The 27,052-nt window shown below is 37.8% G+C and overlaps 1 protein-coding gene across 1 annotated transcript in view; it reads left to right on the top strand.

Moving 5' to 3' along the window:
* RTTN (rotatin) overlaps window positions 1-27,052 on the top strand; it is a 112,846-nt gene that overhangs the window by 44,630 nt on the left and 41,164 nt on the right. The window contains exons 22-34 of the mRNA XM_081098054.1: window positions 441-537; window positions 1,169-1,237; window positions 4,913-5,101; window positions 5,740-5,979; window positions 7,572-7,716; window positions 11,752-11,906; window positions 14,947-15,166; window positions 15,481-15,609; window positions 16,085-16,195; window positions 18,248-18,406; window positions 19,533-19,604; window positions 23,107-23,296; window positions 25,219-25,310. Of these exons, the coding sequence (XP_080954180.1) occupies window positions 441-537; window positions 1,169-1,237; window positions 4,913-5,101; window positions 5,740-5,979; window positions 7,572-7,716; window positions 11,752-11,906; window positions 14,947-15,166; window positions 15,481-15,609; window positions 16,085-16,195; window positions 18,248-18,406; window positions 19,533-19,604; window positions 23,107-23,296; window positions 25,219-25,310 (1,868 nt within the window). The remainder of the gene's footprint in view (window positions 1-440; window positions 538-1,168; window positions 1,238-4,912; window positions 5,102-5,739; window positions 5,980-7,571; window positions 7,717-11,751; window positions 11,907-14,946; window positions 15,167-15,480; window positions 15,610-16,084; window positions 16,196-18,247; window positions 18,407-19,532; window positions 19,605-23,106; window positions 23,297-25,218; window positions 25,311-27,052) is intronic.

The following is a 27,052-nucleotide window of genomic DNA, read 5'->3' as shown; positions in this document are numbered from 1 at the left end:
GTGTCTGTGTCCTCTGGGAGGTACAGGCTCCTCCCACACCTACCAAGCAGACACTGTTGTCACAGCCTCTTCAGTGGTTCTCAACCTTCTGGCCCTTTAAATACAGCTCCTCATGTTGTGACCCAACCATAAAATTATTTTCGTTGCTACTTCATAACTGTAATGTTGTTACTGTTATGAATCGTAATGTAGATATCTGATATGCAGGATGGTCTTAGGCGACCCCTGTGAAAGGGTCATTCGACCGCCAAAGGGGTCGCGACCCACAGGTTGAGAACCACTGACACATATTAGAGGGTCACTGTGTTAGTAATGTCAGCTAATCTGTCAACATTGCCTTTCTCTGAGAATGGCATCTCTTTCCTTCCAGTTAAGATATTTTAAATTTGAAGTTCATCCTTTCTAATACTTTATAACATTATGCTTCTTTTATTTCTCAGTTTCCTTGATATTTCATGAAGATTGTACTGTGGTGACTGAAGTTGGAGCATTATTTTGTCTCCTATTATTTGATGAAGTATCAAGAATGGATATGTGGTGAGTGCTAAGACTTAGAAAGTTTTTTTACTCACAATTATTTATCTAAGGTTTCTGATGCAATCTTATAGCAACCCATAGACATTTCTAACTTATGAAGCTTATGCTATCCATGGTAGGTATACCTCAGATGATTTTGGGTTTGAGTAAACAGTATTAAAAAACCCATTGGTTCAAAAAGTCACCCTGAATTTTTATTTTTGAACATTATGAACTACAAAATTTTAAATTACTGCAGTAATTTTTGTTAGTGATACATTTTTTAGTACTCTGAATTTTGCATGTTTTTCTTTAATATTATATTGTTTTTATTGTTTGGGAAGATGTTTAGGATGATAATATCTGTTTACAACTGAGCTTGAGCAGGGTCAGCAGGAGAGGGTACCAGACCCATCTGCCAGTCCAGCACCTGCATGGTATGAATCATTTATCATATGGACTTCTAAAGAAAAGCAGAATTTACTCTTCCTAAGCAAATCCAGGAAAGTAGCAAATTTGTTAAAACTGCATTAAATGATAGAACCAGTTGCACCTAGTGAGTTAAGTTTCAGGGCAGTGAGACAAGCTGTATTGTTTGGCAAAGCTGTGGTCCACTCATCTGTTTCCTTCTTGTGTTTTCTTTACAAACCAGGTCTGTTATTCCTCCCAGTCAACCTGCTTCGCCATCAGTCTTCAGTTTGCCGGTTTCCATTTTTAGAAGGTGACGTATTTCTTTCTTTGTTGTTCTTGAAGGAGAACTGTTGTTACTGAAATGGACATCAGAATCTGTCAGTCTGTCACAGTTTTCACCTCGCATTTAAACCATGTGACTTACAGTGTTTGAATGTTCCCTTTGCTGTGTGCTTGGAGAGGTCAGTGAATGTATCTCTGCAGATGTTTCTACAGAAAAGTTGGAAGAATTAGACAGTGAACACTGGCATAACTTCCAGCCTAGATTTAGCAGTTGTTAACTCATGGGCCTCTTCTCTCTTACTCTCTCTCATATATTTATTTATATGCAATTTTTTTCCCCCTAACCCAGGGGTGGGCAAACTTTTTGACTCGAGGGCCACAATGGGTTCTTAAACTGGACTGGAGGGCCGGAACAAAAGCATGGATGGAGTGTTTGTGTGAACTAATATAAATTCAAAGTAAACATCATTACATAAAAGGGTACAGTCTTTTTTTTTTAGTTTTATTCATTTCAAACGGGCCAGATCTGGCCCGCGGGCCGTAGTTTGCCCACGGCTGTCCTAACCCATTTGAAAATAATCTTCAGACATACTTTTATTTCCCTCCTAATTATTCTAGCATGTACCTCCTTAAATCTTAAATTAAGGACATTTTCCTACATAACCACAAGTATATAAATTATGAGTATTGTTGATAATTTTTTCCAAATATGCCATGTAACTACCATGCAGATAAGATAAGGAACATTGCCAGCAATCTAGGAAACCCCTTTATGCTCCTTCATTACTTTCCACCACCCACACAGGTAATTCTATCTTAATTTCTGTTACTATATGTTATTTTTGCTGGTTTTGCACTTTATAAATAGGGTATATTCTTGTGTTCAGCTTCTTTTGCTCCACGTGGAAAGATTTGCCTGTCGGTCATTTCCATTGCTCTGTAGGGTTCAGTGTAAGAATGTGCAGCAATGAACTTGTAATTCTGTCACCAATGGGCATGTGCTTTGAGCACACGTGGGTCAGAGGGTATTTATGTTTAGTAGATGCTTTCAGACAGTATTCCATGTGGCTGTAGTAGTTTCTGTTCTCAGCAGCAGTGTGAGTGCCAGCTGCTCCACACTGTCACCAGCGTTGGTATTTGCATCACCTACTCTTTTTTTCTTTGTGTAAGAATGTTCATAAAACCCTAGTCAGTTTGGCTCAGTGGGTAGGGCACTGGCCTATAGACTGAAGAGTTCCAGGCTTGATTCTGGCCAGGGCACATGCCCAGGTTGCGGGCTCGATCCATAGTAGGGCGGGTGCAGGAGGCAGCCCATCAATGATTCTCTCTCATCATTGATATTTCTCTCTCCCTCTCTTTCCTCTCTGAAATCAATAAAAATATATTTAAAAAAAGACTGTTCATAACAGCTTTGCTGATAGTAGCCAAGAGCAAGAAACATTCCACATATCTAACAATAGGAAGAATTGATAAGTGACTGTGCTACATTCATTCAATTGTACACAATCTGTGGAAACTATTCTTCACACAACAACGTGAGTCTCATAGACCTAATGTTGAGTGAAAGAAACCACAAAAGGGCATATATTATAGATTCCATTTACTTAAAGTTCTTCAACAGGTAAAGTTGACCTATGGTGAGAGAAGTCAGAACAGTAGTTACCTCTTGGAAGAGGGTAAGGAGAGTAGTTAATTTACAAGAAAAGGAGAAAAATAAACTTTTTGAGATGATGGATATGTTCTGTATTTATTCTGGGTGGTCGTTACACATGAATACATATAAAAAAATCCATCGGGCTGTATACTTAAAATTGTGTATTTTAGAGGTAAGTAAATTGTATCTTAACAAAGCTTATTAATTTAAAAATACCATTTCATAGCTTGGTAGATATATTACATGTAGTCTAATTTTCACTGTCGTATAATATTCTGTTGTTAGACTAGTACAGTTTGTTCCTTTTCCTGTCAGAGAGTATTTGGGTTGATCCTGTGTTTTTGCTGCAGTATACACTCCTCTAAACAGTATTGTATATGTCTCCTGATATATTTGTGCAAGAATTCCTCTTGGACACATTCTTAGTAGTAAAATGTCTTGATTGTAGACATCACCCACTCTTCATGGTCTTCAGGTTTGGCTAAATAATAAAATACACAACTACAGTAGGTCATACTTAGAATGAGATGACATGTGTGGTGCTGGGAGCTGTCTTGGCATAGAAGCCCCGTGTCCCACTAGAAAAGATGATCTCTGGTCAGTGTGCCCAGGCCTGCTCTCCAGGTCCCCACAGCATGTCACTGAGCTACAGCACTCGGGTGCTCAGAACTGTGGCTTCCCGCTATCCCACATCTTCCAGTACCGATGCAGGGAGTCATCCTCACTCTCTGCAGAGCAACTTAGTAAGATTGTTGACATTCTACATCTTTTTGGTTGTCTGTTTGTCAGGAGCCGGAGAGTTTGCTTAAGACCATATTTGTCCACTGGGAAAAAAAAGGGCTTTGTTATTCCTTTACTCATAGTAACGTTATTTTTAAAATCATTGCCCATCTGGTAGATGTGTAGTGGTTTCTAAAACTGGTCATGATGTAGTACCCTTTGCTTTTTATCATTTTCTTCCTTCTACCTTCCTTAGGTTTAATTTGCAGTTCATGTTCTAACTATTAAAGGATTGTCCTTTGATTGACAGCCTCACCTCTTTTCCTTTAGTACCAGTCCTATCAAGTAGGCTCCTGTTCTGGGTCCTTTCCACTTAGCCCCATGAGTCTTTATTACTTTCTTCTTTCTGGCACAAAGAGATGTCCCAGGTTCACCTTCGATTTCCCTGTCTCAGTCCTAGCATTAGCCATTTCTCTAAGGAGCCCTGGTTACTTTTGTGGAAAATTCCAATTTTTAAAAAGCATTATTTCTATTTAAATTATCAATCTTATTTCTATATAGAGAACTCTACCTTAGCCTCTTTTATTGAGATGCATGAAATGAAAAAGCACACAAAATTTCCCTGTAGAAATCTTACCTGATTGTATTTATCTAACATTAGTCATAAATACATGAATTAGGGATTTGGGATATGTTTTATTAGCAAAATTATTCTTTAACATTTGAACGTGCTAGGCATTGCTGTCCTGTTAAACATGGTCAGTTAACATTGATTGGTTTAAGAGATGTATATGGCTGTGAATCTGTTTTTAGATCTAAAAATATTTCTGGGTTCTCTTGGTGACACACAATGATTAAGTGTATTGGTGTTGCAATTATGTTCGCAAGTGAAAACATAATTCTGTCAGGCTGTGATTCTGTCCGTTAGTGGTCATGGTGATCATTTTAAATATCTGTAAAATGGGTATTACATCGCCATGGCACATAACTGAATAAATGGTAGATACTATACAGTGTTTTACATAAAGTAGGCATTCATGTTTAGTTGAACACCTGTTATGTATGGCTCGCTGTAGCCATAGGGCTTAGTTTCAAGGGGCATTAGTTATATCTGCAAACAAGGCTGATACAATATGGAATATGGTAAGTCCACAGGAAAGAGTTTAATATAATGGCTTTGGGAGGTTAGAAGAGGTAAAAGAATAATTGGAAACTGATCTCTGGGTTGCTGTAGAATGGGAGGCACAGAACTAGCCCTTGTTTGTGGCTCATTCTTTTGAGAGGCATTAGAGCTTAAAATATTTTAATTATTTGTATACATTTTTTTAGGTATCACCTACCGGTACATGTACTTGGCCACCATGCTGTGAGTCCTTACTCCATAGTGTTGCCGTTATCTGCTGAGTGTTTGGCCCTGAAGCCAGTCTCCGATATGCTTCGAATAGCTTGGAACCTCTCCTGGTATCATGGGACTGAGAATCTGTTGAAGCAAATGAACTCTGAAACGAAAATCCAAGAGTAAGCTGTTACATTTAGTTGAAAAAGTATTTACATTTACCTAATTAGTTAGGTTTTATTTTTCCTTTTGATTAAGTAGGTGTTGTTTTTTTTTTAACTTACTGTCATCTGCTCCTGCTTTTGCACTGAAGATTATAATTTTTACTGTATTTTAAAGATTAAATTACATTGTTTATTACTTTTTAAAAACTATCACACAAGGGAAAAGAAAGAGCACCTATGCTGTTTTAGAGATTATGCAGAATTTGTTTTAGTTAATTGATGTAAATCACTAGGAAAAGTGCTCCGGATCAAAGTAAAAGGTCAGTAACTATATGTAAGAGTGTTGTCATGACTGTGATGATGATGATAATTGCTTCTGAATATATTACTGTTCTAATCTGTCAGTTCTTTCTTATTTGAGTGAAAATTACTTTATGGTTGTGTAAGCAGGAAAACGTCAATGTAAATACTGTACTTAGGATACTAGTATAAAAGCCTAATATTGGCAGATACACACCATATTTTCTTTGGGCTGTGAGTCAACCTTTAATTAAAAGAAAATGAAAAGAAAACAATTTTTTGGTAAGAGTTTATAATAAAAGTGAGCTTTTATTTCAATAGCTTTATGTCACTCTTTCTTTTTTCAATTTGTATAGATTCTTAGACACACTGAACTTATCCTCAGAGGACACCCTTACTCTGAAGGTGACAAACACAGCCAGTGGCCTGCAGGACTGTCTCCATGCTGTTGTTCAGGCTGCCGCCCATAGAGAAGTGAGGGCTGCTGTCACCAGCATGAGTTTTTACTTTCTGAATGACAGATTGTCTTTCAAGGGGGGTACTAGCCCATGTGGGGCTGCCTTGAAGTTCTTGGCTTGGCATACCGCACTAAACAGGTCAGTGTAACCTCAAGTCTACCCGGTGCAGAGACCTGGACTGAATTGTGTTTGGGTCCATCTCCATACCTTTGAAGATAAGAGCATGTATTATGAGAGAAATGCTTTTATAGAAAGAAAAACCTCAGGATTTTTGTCATCTGCAATAAGTATCTAATAACAGCAAAAGAGAAAAAAAAATATAACTGAATCACTGAATTTTAGAAGGAATTACTAATAAACTTACAACAATTTAAAAAATATCCTTATCATGGGCAATTTTGTTATCTTATAAAAGTAAATGACTAGGCTAAGACATGAATGAACAAACAGAATGTTTATTCCTGCCCATATTATAAGTAACTCAAGGACATCGGTGGATTGGTGAATAGGTTTGGTACTCTTGTAGCAGGCTGTTTTATTTTGTTTTGCCCTTTCTTCCCCCCGCCCATAAGTATATGATCTAATTTTTCTTTTTATTGTGAATATCATGAAGTTGATTGCCCAATGTGCAAGTCCATTAGTAGCTATGGGAAAGGCTCTAGCTCAGGGGTGGGTAAACTTTTTGACTCAAGGACCACAATGGGTTCTTAAACTGGACCGGAGGGCCGGAACAAAAGCATGGATGGAGTGTTTGTGTGAACTAATATAAATTCAAAGTAAACATCATTACGGGTATGGTCTTTTTTTTTTTTTTTAGTTTTATTCATTTCAAACAGGCCGGATCTGGCCCGCGGGCCGTAGTTTGCCCACGGCTGCTAGCTTGTCAATATAGCATGTTTAACTGGCAGCAGATGGTTGCAACAAGACTGAGAAGCAGTGATTGGCAGCAGTTTTACATTTTAGCCCATGTGACTCTAGTACAGTGGTTCTCAACCTTGACTGCACATTAGAATCACCTGGGAATCTTTAAAATCCTGATTTCTGGGCCTCATCCTCCAGAAATGCTGTTTCTTTGTTACTAATGTTGTGGCCCCTCCCCATAACAAAGAAACAGAATTTCTGGAGGATGAGGCCCAGAAATCAGGATTTTAAAAAGATTCCCAGGTGATTCTAATATGCAGCCAAGGTTGAGAACCACTGCTCAAGTAGAACATGGGTAACTTTCTCATTAAACATGAAGTTTGCTAACTCCTTTATTTAGATCAGCTGTCACGATTTAGTTTGCTTTTCTGGTGGCATGCTGGAGCCAGCCAGTACTGCCTTGTGAGAGCCGATGCTTACATTGTCTGGAGTCTTGCAATTTAGTTGGTTTAAAGAGAGGCCCTCTTTAACATAAATTATGTAAACTTAGAATTAAATATGTTAATGAAAATAAAGGTAATGATTATACAAAAGTTATTACTTCCCAAGTGTTATTTTATAACACTTCACTACTATTATCTCTGCTCGAGTTTATTTGTACCTATTACATCTATGATAGAGAAAGGCTGCTGTGCATGTCTCCACAGATCTGTGTCACACTGTGGCTTGCAGTTGGCCATGGGGGTATTTACACTATGGAAATGGGCAAACACAACAAATCAGCATGCCACTTCTCAGCTGGATTGCTAAATATTTATCAACACCACTTTAAGAGCTAGAAACCATAATTATTGTCTTCTTTGTTATAGGTTTTTACAAGTGCTTCCTGCTTGCATTGAAGATGAGAAACTGCTAATAGATATCATACATTTTTTAAATAAGTTATTGAAGGAACAAAGAAAAAATTCATTAGTGGAACTTCTAAACTGGCTTCTAGAATTACTTCTTAGACCTGTAAGTGTTGTTAAGGAATTTGGGTTTTAGGTGCGACAAGTGATTTATTTGAAAATCATTAATACTATATTATGGAAAAGTAAAATATTTATAGAGCCTTGCTAAGTGAAGTGCTACTCATGTTGTATTAGAGGGCTCATAGAAACATGGCCTTTTTGATGTGGTTGTGACCAGTTGTATTAAATTAGAAGTCTACATTAGATGAATGGGACTTTTAAGTCTTGCTGTTTATAAAACCTATTCTCTTGGAGTTTTCTGCTGCAGCTGTATTTTCAAGTGGGATCTTGGGGTTGGGGGAGTGCAAATAGGGATGTGAGAGACAGGGAGCCAAGCCAGATAGAGGCAGTGAGGGTATGTGAAGGACAGAAGGTGGGAAGAGTGAGTGCAAAGGTGCTCAGGCTTTAATGTAAGTTTATCCTAAGGAAAACTTGCCAAAAAGCTAGCTCACTATGTACTGTTGCTTTATGTGTGTTTTTTTTCCCCCAACACCATATGAATTTACTTAACCCTGCAAAAATAAACCTTTTTGCAAGTAATCACACAAGTAAACCCCCACATAAAAATTAGAAAAGAGGGCCTAAACTGATAAAGAGGATAGTAGACATTATAAGACACATATATTTTAGAGTGGAAGGGAGAGGGAAAGACAGAGAGAGTGAAACGTTGATGTGAGAGAGACACATCGATTGGTTGCCTCCTGCACATGCTGTGACCAGGGCTGGGGATCGAGCATGCAACCGAGGTATGTACCTTTGACTGAAATCGAACCTAGTAGGTACCCTTCAAGTCCACGGGCCAATGCTCTATCTACTGAGCCAAACTGGTGAGGGCTATTACAAACATTTTAATTCTAAGGCACTTTAGGAATTTGTTGCTCCACTAATCTATATTTTCATATAATGATACTTTGTTAATATATAAAAGAGCCTAGAAGTGGTGAGTTTGAACACCTTTCTTGACAGAATGAGTTTTTGGTGGAAGTTTGTAAAAGTGGGACCATAATTTATTTGGGGGTGGCTATTCAGAACTACACTGTGTATGTCTTTCTTTTAGCCACTTTCACAGGCACATGTGCATTCAGAGTTCATGGGGGGGCATTGCACATTCTACTGTTGTAGTTTGCTGATGGGTGGAAAATTGGATATGATGGATGGAAACTGTGTGCTTAAAGAAAATGAACCATCATTACAGAAATTGTTACCTTTTGGAGGTTAGCAGTGCCACAACAATGACCCAAGTAGTTGGTTTAAAATTAGGATTGACTACTAATGTCTAATGACAAAACCTTCAGGTAGGATTAAGCACTTGAGGTTACTAGGTAGAAACATCTATTCTGCTCTCTTTTGTGCTTAGGAGTAGTAATTCACCCTATATTTTACAAGTGATGCTGCTGAGGTTCACTGAATCTCAAAGTTAACATGTGAATCCAAGATAGGTTATAAAGGGGAAAAGTATCAGCAGTTTACTAGTAAACACAAGTTATAAGTAGAATGAGATTCTTTGGAGGAATCTTAATTTTAGGTTATACATACTGTATCAGTATAGTCATATAAGGTTATATTTTACTAAGATGGATTTTGCATTAAAATAACTCGTTCATTTTGTCAGTGTGTATGGGAGTTGGAGGCACTGTGGGTCTAAGTCTGCCTTTGGTTATGTGGGGCTAAGAATACTATAGAATATATATTTATTTTTATGATTTTATCAAATGCAAATCTTGATTGTTTTATTCATATACTAGAGACCCGGTACAAGAAATTTGTGCACTCTGGCGGGGGGTGGGGGGGGTGTCCCTCAGCCTGGCCTGCGCCCTCTCACAGTCTGGGAGCCCTACGATTAATCGCCCCAAAGAGGTAAGCCCTGCTCACCCGACCAGGGCTCTGCCATGGACTCCCCCCCCCCCCCCCCCCGCCTGCAGAGGGAGGCCCCACCCACCCGCTGCAGCCCACCAGGCAGTGTTCTGGGCCTCCCTCTTTGGGGTGATCATGGAGCTCCCCTATTGATCAATTGCTCTGCCAGCCGGTGGCCTGGGCCTCCCTCTGCAGGGCGCTCATAGGGCGATGGTGGCCCCCCCCCCCCCCAATTGCATTGCACCCGCCTTGGCTGGCCTGGCACCAGTGCGTGTCATAGCATGGTGGTCTGGAAGGTCGTATGGATGGTCATTCTGCTGTTTGGTCATTCAGTCAATTTGCATATTATGCTATTATTATTATAGATGAAACATGAAGTTATAGTTATGTTTCATGTACTTTTACTGGATCCAAATGAGGCAGTTCTTGCTCAAGATGAAAGGAACAAGTGGTAGAAAAAACTGCTTAGGTGTGAAACAGTAAATTAAAAGCAAAACGTCTCTGCCCAGTTCTTTCCAAAGGCTCTCAGTTATATTATTTGCAGTTGTGTGTACCTGATTGAAGTATACTCTACACCAGTGATGGCGATCCTATGACACGCGTGTTGGAGGTGACACATGAACTCATTTTTTTGGTTGATTTTTCTTCGTTAAACGGCATTTAAATATATAAAATAAATATCAAAAATATAAATCTTTGTTTAACTACGGTTGCAAATATCAAAAAATTTCTATATGTGACACGGCACCAGAGTTAAGTTAGGGTTTTTCAAAATGCTGACATGCCGAGCTCAAAAGTTTCGCCATCACTGCTCTACACGCTGCATATGTAAACAACTTAGAATTTTCTTCATTTCTTATTCCTGAAGAGAATGTGGTTATTTTTGAATTGAGTTCTTTAAGTGAAGGATTTTAGAACAGCAGTAATTACATTTTGACTTTATCTCTCTTTGTACGTTGTATATGCACTGTTGATTGACATAATGCTGGGAACAAAATATTAACTACCTTTGCAGTAAAAAGGTTCTGAGATTCAATTCTTGTTCTGCTAATTCTTATCACTTTGGACAAATTACTTGACCTCTTTATAAACCTCTGTTTGCCCATGTGTAAAAGAAGAAAATACAAGTTTTCTACTTTAATCAAAAAGTTAAATGAATCTTATTTTATTTCTTTTTAGTACACTGTGACATTATAGATGTTTGATAAATACTCTGTATATCAGTTAATGCTGGGGGTCAATGTAATATTTTCCATTCTCTTAATATCATTAGAAGTTCTATTATATTTCTTTAGTTACTTTTAAAAAAATGGAAAACAGGAAAATGTTTAAATAGCATTAGTTTTATTTGTGTATTAGCCTAGGAAGTTGGCAAAGATTACAACAGTAGTGATATCAGCACTGGCTGGGATGCTGTGCCTTCTCACACCATGGGGGTTGTGTGTATCAGTACACTTGCTGTAGGGACAGTTTGGCAATGTTCATCAAAAGCATTAAGCTATTATAATCTTCTGATTCAGTTATTTCATTGATTAGAGTTTGTAGATAGGACACGATTAGAATTGAGCCCACGATACCATCCAGTGAAATTATCAGTCACTAACTGTTCAGTGACCAGTGTAGTAAATCATCGTGGTTGAAAAATGCCAGATATTAAAATGTTTTTGAAGAAATAATAGTAACGAAGTAAGGAAATGGTTAAATAGTGAATTTTTTCACTTGACCTCAGTTTTGTTAAAAATACAGATTTATACAGGCTAGGATGAATGAATGGGTAGAAAAATCTGACTCTATTCACTTATCTCCCAGCCTACAAAAAAAAATAAAAATACAGATTTATAATTTTATTTATACTCACACACGCAAAAAGAGGAGTGTGTACCAGGATGCTAAAAGCTGCTTTCCCAGTGAGATATGATTGTGGGTGGTGTTTGTTTCTCTCATTATGCTTCTCTGTATTTTCCTCAGTTTTCTGGAATAGATATGCTTTCCTTTTGTTGAGATGACATATGAAGCATCCTTTGAGTGTAGACCATCTACAGGAGGTCTAGAGACCCACACCTGCTGGTTAGGTAACACAATTCTCAATTAACCCAGAACATGATGAGCAACAAAAACCTCCATAGGAAACAACACACAGCTCAGCTAGAGAGTAACTGTATTCTTTACCAATTTCATTTTTCAGAGTCCAAACCCTTTGTTAGACCTGCTGGTTCTGACAGAGTCACAGGCCCGAGAAGAGACAGATGACTTCCGGACGGCTGTCAGGCAACAGCTCCAGAAGGAACTGATGGCTCTTTACAACACCCTGCTGCTCAGTTTCGGGGCAGTTACTGACAGGTACTTTTGTGTCATTGAAGGTTAGAGGACGTGGATAGAGAACTGAATTCTCTTTTGATTTCCAAAGAGTTGGTTTTTCATTTGCTTCAAGTTAAGAGAAGGGAAGACTTCAGTAATCATTGTGTTGGTCTGTTTTCATTTCAGCTGAATCTCTGTTGCAGCCTGATTGCAGTTTCACATGGAGAATGTTTTGTTCTCTACGTTTTAGTTCTTGGTCCTCTTTTAATTCTTGACACATCAACCTGAGTGGTCATATCCATTTGTATGACTTTATGAATATTTTTGCATTAACGATTTTCAAATGTCTGTCTCTGGTTCTGACTTCCTTTTTTTATTTTTAAAATTAGGTAAATTTTACTATTTATTATGATCATTTAAATGTATACAGTTAATGGCTTTTTGTATATTCACAATGTTGTGAACTATCACTATAGTTAATTCCAGAACATTTTATTACCTCCCCTCCTCCCCCCAAAGAAGCCCTGTACACATTAAGCAGCCCCTTCCCAATCATGCCTTACCCAAGACCATGGCAACGATTAATGTTCTTTTGTATATGGATTTGACTGCTCTGAACATTTTATACAAATGGAATCAAACAGCATGTGGCCGTTTGTGTCTGACTTCTTCCACTTAACATCGTCTTTTCAAGGACCATCCATTTTATAGCACATGTCAGTGTTTATTTCTCCCTATGACTGAATAATAGTCCACGTATAGACATACCATTATGGTTATCCATTTATCTGTTGGTAAACAAATGAGTTGTTTCCACCTTGAGGATTTTAGATAGTGCTGCTATGAAATTCATATACAAGTTTGTGTGCAAACATGTTTTGATTCTCAAGAGTATATCTAGGACTGCTATTTGTGATAAATCTATGTTTAACTTTTTGGGGAAGAGCCAAGCTATTTACCACAGCAGTTAATCCACTTTGCATTCCCTCCAGTGCATGAGTGTTGTCATTTCTCTACATCCTTACCAACACTTGTTACTGTTTTATCTTTGGAGAAGCATCTATTCAAGTCCTTTCTCTGTTTTTGAATTGTTTTGTTGTTGTTGAGTTGTCTTTATATATTCTGGACATTAATCCCTTATCAAATATATGTTGCAAATTTTTCTCCAATTCTGTGGGTCGTCTTTTCACTCTCTTGATAATGTCCTTTGATGCATACAGATTTTACTTTGATGAGGTCTTCCTGTGCTTAAATCCCAAGGCTCTGCTGGAGGGAAAGGCCTGATCCCACACACATGACATTTTATACAAACTAAGGTGTTAAAGCAGCCCTGATTCAACTTAACACCTGGTTAAATCCAAAAGATCAGCCCCTAACTCATTTTATTATTATTATAGACTTAATGGTAGTAAGTCTTGTGATCAAAGGGCAGGCCATTACTATGAGAAATTATTATGTACTTCACTTTTACTAGCTCTTTTATACAAATGTTTGATATATAATCACAAATGAAGTGAATTGTGATGGCACAGAAAAATGTCTCCCATAATTAGGAGAAAAAAGTCATTAGAAACACATCTGTAGATGTCAAAAATGAGAACTTTAAAGCTACCATTATAAATAATATTATTTTAAATAAGCATAATAATTATTAGAGGAACATCTGGGCAAGATTAATAAAAATATGGAGAGATGGAGACTAAAAAAACCAAATACAAATTCTACAACCAAGAATTACAATTTCTAAAATAATGACTTCACTGAATGGGTTTAACAGTAGACTAGACATAGTAAAAGAGAAGATTAATGAATTAAAACACAAGTCAATACAAATTTTACTAGAGAGGGACATCTGGGGCCTTCTGAGGTATTGAGAATGTTTCCTATCTTTTTAGTATTTTTTAAAAAATCCTTACCTGAGGATACTTTTCCATTGATTTTCAGAGAGTTGAAAGGAAGGGTGGAGGGGAGAAAGGGAGAGAGAGAGTATGTGAGACAGACAGACATCTCTCAAATTGATTTGTTGTCTCCTGCACATGTCCCGACCGAGTCCAGTGATGGAGCCTGCAACCCAGGTATGTGCCCTTGACTAGAAATGCAACCCGAGACCCTTCAGTCCATGGGCTAACGCTCTAACCAATGAGTCAAACTGGCCAGGGCTAAAAACATTTTTTCTTTTTATCCTCAGCTGAGGATATTTTTCCATTGATATTTAGAGAGAGTGGAAGAGAGAGGGAAAGACAGAGAGAAATATTGATGAGAGAAGCACATCAATTGGTTGCCTGCTGCACAAGCCCTGACCAGGGCCCAGGCCAGGGAGGAGCCTGCAGCCAAGGTACGTGCCCTTGACTGATATCAAACCCAGGACCCTTTGGAATATAGGTGGATGTTCTATCCACTGAGCAAAACCAGCAAGGGCAAACCTTTCTTATATTTTATTTTTTTAAAATATATTTTTATTGATTTCAGAGAGGAAGGGAGAGAGAGACCGAGAGATAGAAACATCAATGATGCGAGAGAATCATTGATTGGCTGCCCCCTGCATGCCCCCTACTGGGGATTGAGCCCACAACCCGGGCATGTGCCCCTGACTGGAGTCCAACCCAGGACCCTTGAGTCCACAGGCCAGTGCTCTATCAACTGAGCAAAACTGGCTAGGGCTCCTTTTTTAAAAACTTTAGTTTTCTGTGAAAAAAATACATTTTAGTCAATTAAAAATTCAATTTTTTAATGATAGTGAATGATTAAAAGTATAGGTTTAGAATATGTCAATTAAACTCACTTAAAATATGCATTTAATTTTCATTCCAAGTTTTCATTTTTTTTGGTGTGACAATACCATTATCCATTTATGTATTTTTCAATTATTGCTGGTATTTTACATTTTATACCCGAGATGATATTTTTAAGTATACTTTTTTTAGCTCTTCTTTTGAGAGGAAATATTTTCTGCCTTTTGTCTTAATTCATACTTTTCTGATATAGTATTTGTTAGGAATCCTCTACCACCAGTAAGACAATTACCTGTTAAGCCCATCACACTAGTCCTGTGGCTGACTTTTTTCTTCCTTTATGTTCCCAGGAAATGCTTGGAACTTTTTTACGTTTTCCAAACACAGCTGGCTCTGAAACTGCTCCAGTGCCTGAGAGTCACGGATGCTCCTCACTTCTATGGCCTGCCTTCCCTCGAGAGGACCTTACGAGGGATGGCTCATCTCACAGCACTGCCCGGGTGGAGCTCACATTCTCCTCTTGCAAAGCCGCTCGAAATTTGTGGGAAGTACTTAGCAGGTCTCCTGGAAGTAAGTAAAATTAACCAATGACTGTAACAGCAATAACAACTCTCAAGTAATAGTTGTTTACTGTTTATTCATCACCTGTGTGTGCCAGGCACAAGTAAGTTTTAAAGATTTTTATTAACAAATATGTAGGAATATTTGCTTTAATTGTTGGACAATTTACCATCTTAACCATTTTCAAATCTGTAAATGGAGATACTGCGTACACTTTACGTGGTTAGGATTCAATTTAGATATGTCAGTAGCAAGTGATATATTTGGCCTTATTTACCATTCAGAGTAACGCTGCTATGAACTTGCTTACATTTGTTTTTCAGGTCATCACTTCCTTTTATGTGGAACGTGGAGGAAATGCTATGTCCTTCATGGGAAAGGGGGTGACAAAGAGCACGATTCTTTGCTTGCTTCACTTATCTCATGAGATGATGGCCGAGGCCCAGAGCTCGGTGAGAGCATTGCGAGCTGCCCATCTTCTGAGCAGTTGTTAGAAAAGGAATGTGAGATGTCTAATACATTTTGAGCCTATATGTTTACTATATGAAAATATTCCTTTTGACTTTTCTTCTTGGAGACAAAAATGACTTTTGACTAAGATGTTTCTTAGTTGCATATTACAAAAATCTGAATTTTTTTATTTGAAATCTGTTTTGGTTGAAATCTGCATTGTAAGATACATTGTTTCTAAATCACAGGGAAAATAGCTGTTCTGAAGGAAGAAAATGGTATATTTAGCTTTTTAAGGTGAAGCTAATATTTTTGTTTGCCTTGTTTTGGCTAAATTAATGAATTAAAATGAAGTCTTAAGTGTATTTTTACTTTGTTTTGATTTTTTAAAATTAAGAGTTATTTAAACTCACTATATTTTATTTTTAGAAACTTCCCTAATGTGTTTCTATTTCTTTTTCATTTTTTACATTTTAGGAGTGGATGCCACTTTGGTTCTTGCCTTTGGGGGGTCATGGTGAGGATCACACTCCTATACAGCAAGGATTGGCTTGGCTGATTCCGTTGTGGGTGGATCGCGACCCAGAGGTCAGTGTGAAGAAAAGTTGAGTTTGTTATGGGTAGATAAAAAACAGAGGACATAAAGCATATGCATATATACATTCCTGTTTTCCAAAATGAGACCATTGTAGTGACTATAGTATAGTGATGGCAAACCTATGACACGCATGTCAGAGGTGACATGTGAACTCATTTTTTTTGGTTGATTTTTCTTTGTTAAATGGCATTTAAATATATAAAATAAGTATCATAAATACAAATCTTTGTTTTACTATGGTTGCAAATGTCAAAAAATTTCTATATGTGACACGGCACCAGAATTAATTAGGGTTTTTCAAAATGCTGACACGCCGAGCTCAAAAGGTTCACTATCACTGGACTATACCTTAAACTTTATTTAATCCCATCTTCGCTTGGGCTGTCATGACAAAATACCATAGAGTTGGGGGAGGGAAGGACTTGAAGAACAAAACCTTATTTTCTCACAGTTATAGAGGCTGGGAGTATTAGGTGAGGGCTCTGTGTCTTGCCTTCAGGTGGCCACCACCTCATCAGATCAGGACCCACCCTTAAGACCTCATTGAACTTTCATAACCTGCTGAAAGGCCTGTCCTCAAATACAGTCACATCAGGAGTTAAGGCTTCAACATATAAATTTTGGGGGGATATGTTTCAGTACATAACACCCCCTCTTCATCAGATTCATTAGGACACAGATTAAAAACAGAAAAAAAGATAGAACAGTGAAAAGTACTAGAAAATCCCAGCTATTTTCAACCAATTTAGAAGGATAGCTGCCAAGTGACATTTGAGTGTCATTTAATAGAATAGTCCCATAGTGCAAAGTTTTATATTAGTAACAAATTTTCTATATGGTTGTCATACAGAAAACTGTACCTATTTAACATCCACAACTTCATGTGTTTGGAGAAACTATCACATCAATGCCATAAACATATCCTTCACCTCTAACAGTTTCCTCCTGCCTTCTCTTTGTTTGTTGAATTTTGTGATTAGCAAATGTTTAAGTCTGTAATACAGTACTGTTAACTATGCACATTGTCCATTAATTTCAAGCAAGAAATGATTATATCCTATTATACTAAAAACTTTGATTTATAGAGCTATTTGATCTGAACCTAGAGGTTACATTTTTTTAGACACATTGAACTTGGACTTCCTGCAAGTTTCTCCCATGAACTTGTTGCTGGACTATATCATGACTACATTTTTTTTGTTGTTGCTTTATAGTTATCAGTGCAATCCTATTTTGGGGATCAGAAGTCAGAAATTCACTAAAATGCATAACTTGAGCAGCTGTGGTACTAGGGGAAACCTAGTACACAACATCAATCTTATTTGAAACATTTAAAAAAATTATTTTGGGTAGAATACTAAATGTCTTATAAAAAATAATTTCATTACTTCTTTTTGAAAAGAAGGTTCAAAAAAGTTAAAACCATTTATTTGAAAGAGACACTAAGGAAGGTAGAACAAAATAATTGGTAGTCTCTTTAAAAATGAGGAAGAGACAGGAATTGGTTCATTAAACATATGTAAGTGCTCTATGCTTTCCCTAGAAAAAAGTCTTGTGAGTTATATTTTTTTTTCTAATTTATACCTGGTTTTGATTTTTTTGTGACATTTGCTTTTATGTAACTTCCCCCCCGCCCCCATATTATTGCTTTCTTGAATCGTGGAATAGGATTTTATTCATTCATAAGCTTATATAGGGCACTGTTTTCTACCAGTGTCTTTTATAATTTAGGATTGTCAAGACAATGTCATAAAAGTATGATATCTTATGTACCAGAAAAATTAAGAATTTATATTAGGGAATCAGATTCTTTGATTTGACAGTCTTTTCTTTTAATTTTTTAATTTTTATTTTTTTATCTTTATTGTTGAAAGTATTATAGATGTCCTCTTTTCCCGTCTCCCTCATTGAACCCCTCTACCTGGCCCCAACACCCTCCCCAGGCCTTCACCACACTATGGTCTGTCCATGGGTTGTGCACATATACATATAAGCTCATTGGTTAATCTCCTCCTACCTCCCCCCTTCCGTATCTTGAACAGGTGAGGTTCACTTCTCTGGGATTAGGATCCGCACTGACCACCCTAGAAACTGGCTGTGTGGCCTTGGCCAACAGCTGTCAGAACATTTCTGGTGGGCTCTGGGGAACTGTGGTGAACATTCTTCTGGACCAGTCAGAATGCAGCATGGTGCGCCGGGAGGTAGGCCTGTCTGTCTAGCACCTCCTCCCCTTTCCCTCAGAAATGCATGTGATGGTCCTGTGATCATACCAACTCCCTATTGAACACTGTGGACTGACCCCTGACCATCATCTCTTATGCCTGCAAAAATCCAAATAAAATGGTAGTAGAGAATGAAAAAAGTATTAATTCACAGTAAATATTGGAGCCCTTTAATCTGATAAGGTCAAGGCAGAATTTGGTATGTTTTAATAAACTCTTTTATTTTATTATACATTGGAAAGGTTTACAGGAAAAAATACTTTTATGTTACCTAAGTGTTTATGGGTCGCTAATGTGTGTAAGCTTTAGTTAAGGAGCCATCTAAATACTAGGTAGTATTTATCATAACGTGTAAGAGGAAAAGTAAACTTTATTTTAATTCTTCCAAATAGTTTGTGGATTTTTTCCTTTCTCCTATTATTAAAATGATGATTGATGCAAATAGTTTAAAAACAGTAATCAACTCCTGCTTAGGGCACATAAGAAAAACAGCAGCTCCTGGGTTCACCCTTACTTGGCCTGTTCCTAGTTACAAATCCAAAGACTGTGCTTGCTCTTTAATGGAATGTTAAAAACGGTAGTGTCCTCTTGATTGACCAACTTCAAAGATTATCTCTTGCCTTCCAGTTAAGATGGTTGAAAATTTCGTTCTTTGGATCCCCTCTGTTACTCTTGTTAAGTTAGCAAATTTTATTGAGAGGATCTCCTATGAGAGAGGGGAAAAGACAGGGTGAGAGGTGTGTGTATGTGTGTGTGTTGTGTGTGTGTGTACATAGGTGCATTTAGTCTGTAGGGGATAATAGAAACATGAAAATATATTTCCTAAATGCTACCGCAACAGTTTATATTTTACAGATTACTTTTTTGAAAAAATAAAATTCTGAGATGGAGGAAAATATGTTTCCCAATGAAATCATTTCATCCACTGTTAGGTCATCATCTAACAGGAATGCAGTTTGATGTTTCTCATAATGTTTGTGTGTATGACCTGTTGACATGTGCAGTTGACTCATGATACGTGTTTTTGTTACTAAATTTCGATATGTTGGTTATTTCAGAGGTGGCAACAAGATGGCAGTATTGACTTCTTTTTTTTAAATTTCAGGCTGCCTTTATTCTTCAGAATCTCCTTGTAATTCCAATGCCATCAGTAATTGTAAAGGATTATACTTGGCAGGTGGGTGACTTTAAACAATGGTCTACCTAGTAGATAGTTGAGATTAATTGATGTTAAAGTTTCAGCATATATATATTTCATTACTGATGAATTTTCATACAAGGCAACAGGATCTCTTAAAAGAAAATGTAGAAATTTTCCTAATGCTTGGTCAGATTTATAAATTCTGCTCTGTAGTGGTAATTTTATTATTATTATTTTTTCATCCTCACCCGAGGATATGTTTTTACTGACTTGACAGGGGGGCGGGGGGGGGTGAGGGTGAGGGAGGGAGGGAGGGAGGGAGAGGGGGAGGGAGGGAGGAAGAGAGATAAAGAGAGAGAGAGAAATCAATTGATCAGTTGCCTCGTGTATGTGCTCTGACAGGGAATTGAACCTGCAACCTTTTGGTGACACTTCAACCAGCTGAACCACCCACTAGGGCTGCAGTGGTAAAGTAATTTTAAACAGAAATAAGAGCTCACATGGTGTTTATTATGCACGTGTTACACAAGTTGTCATGTCTATTTGGCTTCTTTATCTAAAATAGTTGCTGAATGTTTAGCATTTGTGACCTAAGCATTTTTGAGGAGTGCAGCCTACTTAGTTGCTGTAATACTCTTTAAATAGGTGTGCCTATTCTCTCATGATTAGATTCAGGTTCCGTAGTTTTACAGAGAAGCCATGGAAGTACGTGTTCTCAGTGCAGTGTATCAGGAGACCTGCTTTCTCTGACCCATTACTGGGCATGCTAACTTTACTCACTTGGTTGAGGTAAAGTACCCTGTGTTATTCATTGTGGAGTTATGGGAGATACTTTGAGACTGTATAAATGTTTATTTCTCATCAATTTTCTTTCATTAGTTTTAACTTTTTTCCACTCGAGATTCTTGTCTAAAGCAGTTGTTACAGAATGATTGCCAAATGGTGATTTTCTAATTCCATCATTTCTTCTACATTTATTACATTTTACTCTAAGGAAGAGCTTTCCTTTGTTCCCCATTTATTTTTTTATACACTTTTTTTTTTTTTATTTACACTAGTCCGAACTTCAGGAAACTTAGTTTGTTTCGTGGGTTATAGTCTGTTTCTGTCATTGTGTATTTAGGTATTTAAATTGTTCCAGATTTGTCCCAAAGGAGCCCCTTCGCGAAGGGTCTCGTGTCCTTTCCACATGTCCTCAGTAGTGTTCCTCACTTTCTGGTACAGCGATGTTCTAGGCTTTCCCAGCCCCAGCGTGGAATGACATCTGCTCAAAAAGCCTTGATTTCTGTTGATAGAGATGTGGGTTCTAGATAAGCTCATTGTTGGGGGGAGGGGGTGGATGTCATTATTTCCGTGCATTCTTAGTGGGCACAGCTGTAAACTGTCTGCATACGTGTTTGTGTGTGTTTTAGATAGTGGTGATTTATAGTCATAGTATCGATTATTTTCATATTCAATGTGATAATTATCAGTGCACATTTTCTTTAATGTTTTCATCACAAGTCATGAGTATTGATTTAACAAAACAATAAGTACTTAGAGAAGCAATATCATCTTAACTATATTCATAATTTATATGTAGTTAAGGTTTTCTTATGTAATTAGGATCATTTTTCCAATTTCTTGATTGCATTATAGCATTTAAAATTTTTCTTATATATCAAAATATTTTTTTTTCTCCTGGAAAATATTAATTCTCTGTTCACAAATGTAACGTTTATTTTGTTCCCATTTCCTTCTGAATCATAGCTAATGGATATATTAGAACTCTGATGCTAGGAGTAAAATATTTTTGAATATTAATATTATAGCTTATTACATCCTTGAAAATAATATTTTCAAATTAAATATTCTATGACATAATTAATTTTTTTCTTCACAAATTCATTTGTAATGGCACCTAGTGATTTGAAGGGTTTTCTTGCTTTACGTACTGTCCTTCTCCGCTTCCCTGGCAATTCTGCAGATGATCTGGCAGCCCCAGCACTCACCTGAGGGCAGGGCTGGTAAGAATATAGACATCCTGAGTCAGAGCAATTGGACTGAGCTGATCTCCCCAGTGCGCGGGATGACAGCCCCATCAATTACTGGTGGACCTGTGGAGCGAAGCCTGGCCTGTGCATGAAAGGCTCCATTGTTCTGGCCCTTGTAGCATTAGTCATCGGGAAAGCCTGAGTCAGGCCATCTTTGTGCGTATTCTGGGCTTGGCTTCACAGCCTGAGTAAAGCTCTGTTGTTAATATGCTATTGCCACTAGGAAGCTTGGGCCTGTGGAGATTCAGGCTTAATGTTTAGTTAAACTAAATCAAATGAAAAATGAATAATGGTTGGGTAATATGTATATATTTCAGATCATTTGGTTTTCTTTGAGAAGTTAAAAGTATTTTGAATGAATTTACAATGAAATTCACTATATCTCTCCATTCACAGAGACAGCTTTGTCTCCTACTGATTTTAATGCTTCAGCATGTTTGCAATAATGTTTGTTCCTGTGCTGTGTCGACACATAGAATTTAGCTCATTTAAACAATCTCCTCCAATATAGTTCTATTACCTTCTTACTTTCTCCACTGGTTGCCTGCTGTTTCTGGTCCTGTTATCTATGGATCCCGTCTCTTGGCTCCATTTAGAAGGCAAGAGGATGTGGCTAAGATGTTCCTATCCTTTTATTAGTAGCTTCTCCCCATTTCTGCTAATCTTTGCCAGTTTTATCTTTACTTTTACTTTGTGAAGGCTGGTTGCATTTACATTCTCTTCTGCAGCCTCCTTTTATCTATGTAGGTTGATTCTAAAAAGTGAAAACCAGTAATTCGCTACAGATCCACTTAATTGGGCTGTGGTTACACTTTCTAATCTCTGCTTCCAGGACCATGACCACTCTGGCCTGTGTGTGTGTGATTAAAAATATTTATTTGGGTGATTTTTTCCAAACCTTAACATTTTTATTTATTTATTTCTTGCACTGTGAGTTTATATCATATCTCAAGTTTTTCTAAGCTGTTAATCATCCTTTTTCTTTAGTTGTAATTTCCTGGTGGGAAGTGTGCATCGGTGCCTCTGGCTGTTCCCCTTGGCAGGGTTAGTTCAGCGGAAAGGAAAGTGGCAGGCAGCTTTCACTGTGAATATTGAGGGGCCATGTATTTTATCTAGCTTATTCATAGGTATGAAGACTAATTGTGAATGTAATTACTTGGACCACATTATTTCTGATATTTTAATACTTACTGTTTTGTGTAGGTTGTAAAGTAGCTTTTTGAATTTATGGCTCAAGTACATAATTACTTGATTAAAGTTGCACCATTTTATAGAAGAATTTTAAATAAAATGGCCCCTCAAGAGATGGAGTGGAGCCTCTGCCTTCAGTGGATCATTAGGCCACAAAGACCTAGAGTGCTGGGAAGTAATGCCCTCAGTCTGTTGCACAGGACAGGCAGGGGAGAGGCCAGGTCGCACCTGGGGAGTGTAGGGAGACAGTGAGTCTTTTTGATGAAATCATGTGATAATTCACTGTCTCTCTTTCTCTCCCTCTTTTCCTCCAGGGCCCCTGTGTCCATGATGAGGACTCTGGTCTGTCGCTGGTAGGAAAGCCCGCGCTGCAGGCTCTCTTGTATCACTGCCATTTCTATGAACATTTGCATCAGATGGTGAAACATTGTTACCTGGGACTGTATACCTTTTATTCGAGTTGTTCTGCTCCTAATGGAACTTCAGAAAGCAGTGATTTAAACGGTAGGTACATTATATTTAAACTAGTGGCCCAGTGCACAAAATTTGTGCATAGCTGGGGGTGGGAGTGTCCCTCAGCCCAGCCTGCACCCTCTACAATCTGGGACCCCTCGGGGGATGTCTGACAGCCCTCTCACAATCTGGGACCACTGGCTCCTAACCGCTCACCTGCCTGCCTGCCTGATTGCCCCTAACCACTCTGCCTGCCGGCCTAATCACCCCCAATTGCTCCCCCCCCCCCCCACCTGCTTGCCCCCAACTGCCCTACCCCACCAGCCTGATCGCCCACAACTGCCTCCCCCACCAGCCTGCTCACCCCCAACTGCCCTCCCCTGCTGGCCTGCTCTCCCCTAACTGCCCTCACCTACAGGCCTGGTTGCCCCTAACTGCCCTCCCCTGCTGGCCTGGTTGCCCCTAACTGCCCTCCCCTGCTGGCCTGGTCCCCCCAACTGCCCTCCCCTGCAGGCCTTGTCACCCACAACTGCCCTCCCCTGCAGGCCATCTTGTGATGGCCATCTTTGACCACATGGGAGCAGCCACCTTGTGCGAGGGCATGACGGTCAATTTGCATATTACCTCTTTATTATATAGGATTTTTATAAAATGTAACACCTTTTAAACTGTTAAAGACGAGTGTATTATAAGATGTTTGAAAAATAATGCCAAGTACACAGGAAAAATTGTTCTTTTCCTCTGGTCCCACTATCCAGATATTTCCTTTGTTGCGTTAGAGTGTATTTTCCTCCAGGCATCTTCCTCTCTATAGCTTTTGTTTGTTTTATATAATTGTATTCATATCTTATGTACATTTTTGTATCCCCTTCTTTCACTAAACATTGCCTAAGCATTTTTCTACATTATAAATACTTAATAGAAACCATTTCTGAAATTATATAAATGTTTCATAAGTTTTCATACCCTTCAGCAAAGTTTTATACTTTCCTCTACTATTCTCTTGAACTTTGGAAAAGTTCTTCCTAGGCAATCAAGAGTAAGACCTACTAAGTTCTCTAATTTGTTTTGCTAATATAGCAAAAGTTATTTATATTTGGCATGTTACTCATTTATCAAAATATCTTGCTGAAACTTTTTCATTTCTGTTTGTAGATTCTCTTGGAGCATAAGACCTTAGCACGTAGATAATAATTATGTCTTATATTAATTTCTAATGATTTAAAAATAAAAATAAATTTTAAAATTAATTTTAAAGTAATTTTTTAAAAATCTTGACATAATTTCACACTTACAGAAAAGGTACAAGAATTCCCAAATGTTAACATTTTATTATATTTGCCCTCATGCCATGTGTATGAATAAAATTTACTCATATGTGTACGTATGTATGTATTTTTTTTCTGAGACATTTAAGAGTAAATTGGAGACATGAAGTTTCTTTATCATGAGATATTTAAAAGTAAATTTCTAATTCACTTTTCTGCTCATTTCTTGGAAAAATTAAGAGGAAAATTATATTTGATGACATTTTGGACATTCTGAATGTCCATCTATATTAGGAAAGTGACCCATTTAATTGTTTGGATGTCTTTGGATCTGTGTTACTCAGTTTGGCCCTGGAGCCATGCAAATGTAGGGGCCCTCCCTGATTTGGGGAATGGACAAATGTTCTGGAATTGGACCCAGGAACTGCTATAACAAGCTCTGTGTGATTCTTATGCCCATTACATTTACAATTTATCAAGACCTGGTGCTCTTGATAAATTGTGTTAGATTAAGCTAAAGCACAGTCAGCTAATTGTATTAAATTTTCTGTAAAACAAGCTTTACATATAAATTAATTAGGCAAATAAAAATTAGGCCAACCTCATATCTTAGTTCTTCACTGGTTTCATGTGATAACTGTTTTTCTGTTAATTGTTACAGAACCCAGGAGACTATTCGTGTTGACTGTTTTCCTGTTGTCACAGGTTTGGATGACTCACTCAAGTTTTGGAGGGCTCCATCTAGAATGTCCCATCAAGACCGAGACCCTAGTTCTCTCTCCACTTCGGAAACAATGGTACTTTCAAAGAATTCATAAGTGCTTCCTTTTGAATCTGTGAAACGATTTGAATTTACATATTGGAGAGAGAAGCCTGATAGGGATTCTAAGGTTTGTTTGGTTATAACAGCTGCAATTTACTTGAAGTTCTGGCTGAGCAAATCAAGGGGCTGCCTTGCTCATGTCCCTACACTGACTATCCTTTTAGATGAGTTTTCATCCTCTCCTATCTTTTCTGATTCAACCAAAACTTAAAATTTTTATAATAGTTGTAGAAGAGGTGAACAGATCTTAACTGATTAATAATGCTTGATTACCTTGAAATTTTGCTTAAGACCAAAGCAGTTTGGAGACACCTGACCCAATTCAAAGATTCCAGGTGGCACTAATGAACACATTTCCACACACATGCATTAGAAGCTCCTCTTGATTATATGAAACTAGAGGCCCAGTGCACGAAAATTTATGCACTTGGGAGTCCCTCAGCCCGGCCTGTGCCCTCTCGCAGTCCGGGACCCCTTGGGGGATGTTCACCTGCCAGCTTAGGCCCGCTCCCTGGGGAGGGGGCCCAAGCTGCAGTTGGACATCCTTAGTGCTGCCAAGGAGGCAGAAGAGGCTCCCGTCACCGCCGCTGCGCTTGCAGCAGTCAGTCCGGCTTGTGGCTGAGCAGAGCTCACCCTGTGGGAGTGCATTGACCACCAGGGGGCAGATCCTGCATTGAGCATCTGCCCCCTGGTGGTCAGTGGGTGTCATAGTGACAGGTCATTCCCAGCTGTTCTGCTGTTAGGGTCAATTTGCATATTGCCCTTTTATTATATAGGATACCTGGAATTTATGTATACCTGCCCTTTTTTTCCCATTCATACATTGCTATATTCTAAAAAGTTTGACACACTAAATATTTATAAATAATAAATGATACTGGTTTTCATTTGTTTTACAAGCACACAGAATCACTTATTCTCCACTGGAACACAGTATGTTTTATTGTAAAGTGTTTTTGGAACAATTACTGTGTTAGTAGACCCTAGGACAGAAAAGCTTGTCACCTGTGCTTCTAGGAGCACAACAGTATGAGAATAATAGCTATTATACAGGCATTAATAGGAGTCACTTACCACACAGTTTCTCAAGAGACTGGTACTTCTTCCTACAATTTTAATAGTTTTTTATTTTTTTCTAGACTCAAAAGAGAAGAGTTGGTTTTCAGTGCTAAATTGAACCTTTATTTGGAAAAGTAGAATAATTCCCTGGTTCCACTAGATGTCATGCTTTCCTTTCCAAGCTAGAAATAGTATCTATCTTTGTCTCAATAAGAGAAATAATATGATTAAATGCAAAAAGGAGTTTATTTAGTTCACAGATGGGCAGCATTAATATGTGCTTAAAAGTAATTCTTCTTAGGTTACCCTGTTTGTTTAAAGGGCTATTGACCTAAAAAATCTGTACATTTTTCAGTTCTTTGCTCATTGTAGGTGTACAGTAAAAAGTAATTGCTCTATTTAATGTTGGGCTATCTTAGTTATTTTGTAAATATCAAGTTGTATTTATCCTATACAAAAAGACTTAAGTACAAAAAGTGAAAGCAAATCAAACTCTTGTATTTCTCAATTTTATAATAACATAAATCTTACAGATTAGTATACTGGATTTTCTGAGAAAAACTTTTGAAATATATTATTTGTTGTAATCAAATAGAAGCACCTCTTTTAATGTGAAAGCCTTTAACTTGTTTGTGTTAGGATGCAACATACGTTTTG

The sequence above is a fragment of the Myotis nattereri genome (assembly GCF_964212035.1).
Source record: "Myotis nattereri genome assembly, chromosome: 8".
NCBI lineage: Eukaryota > Metazoa > Chordata > Mammalia > Chiroptera > Vespertilionidae > Myotis > Myotis nattereri.
The sequence above is the reverse complement of the archived record's forward strand: the minus strand, read 5'-3'. Positions and strand labels throughout refer to the sequence as shown.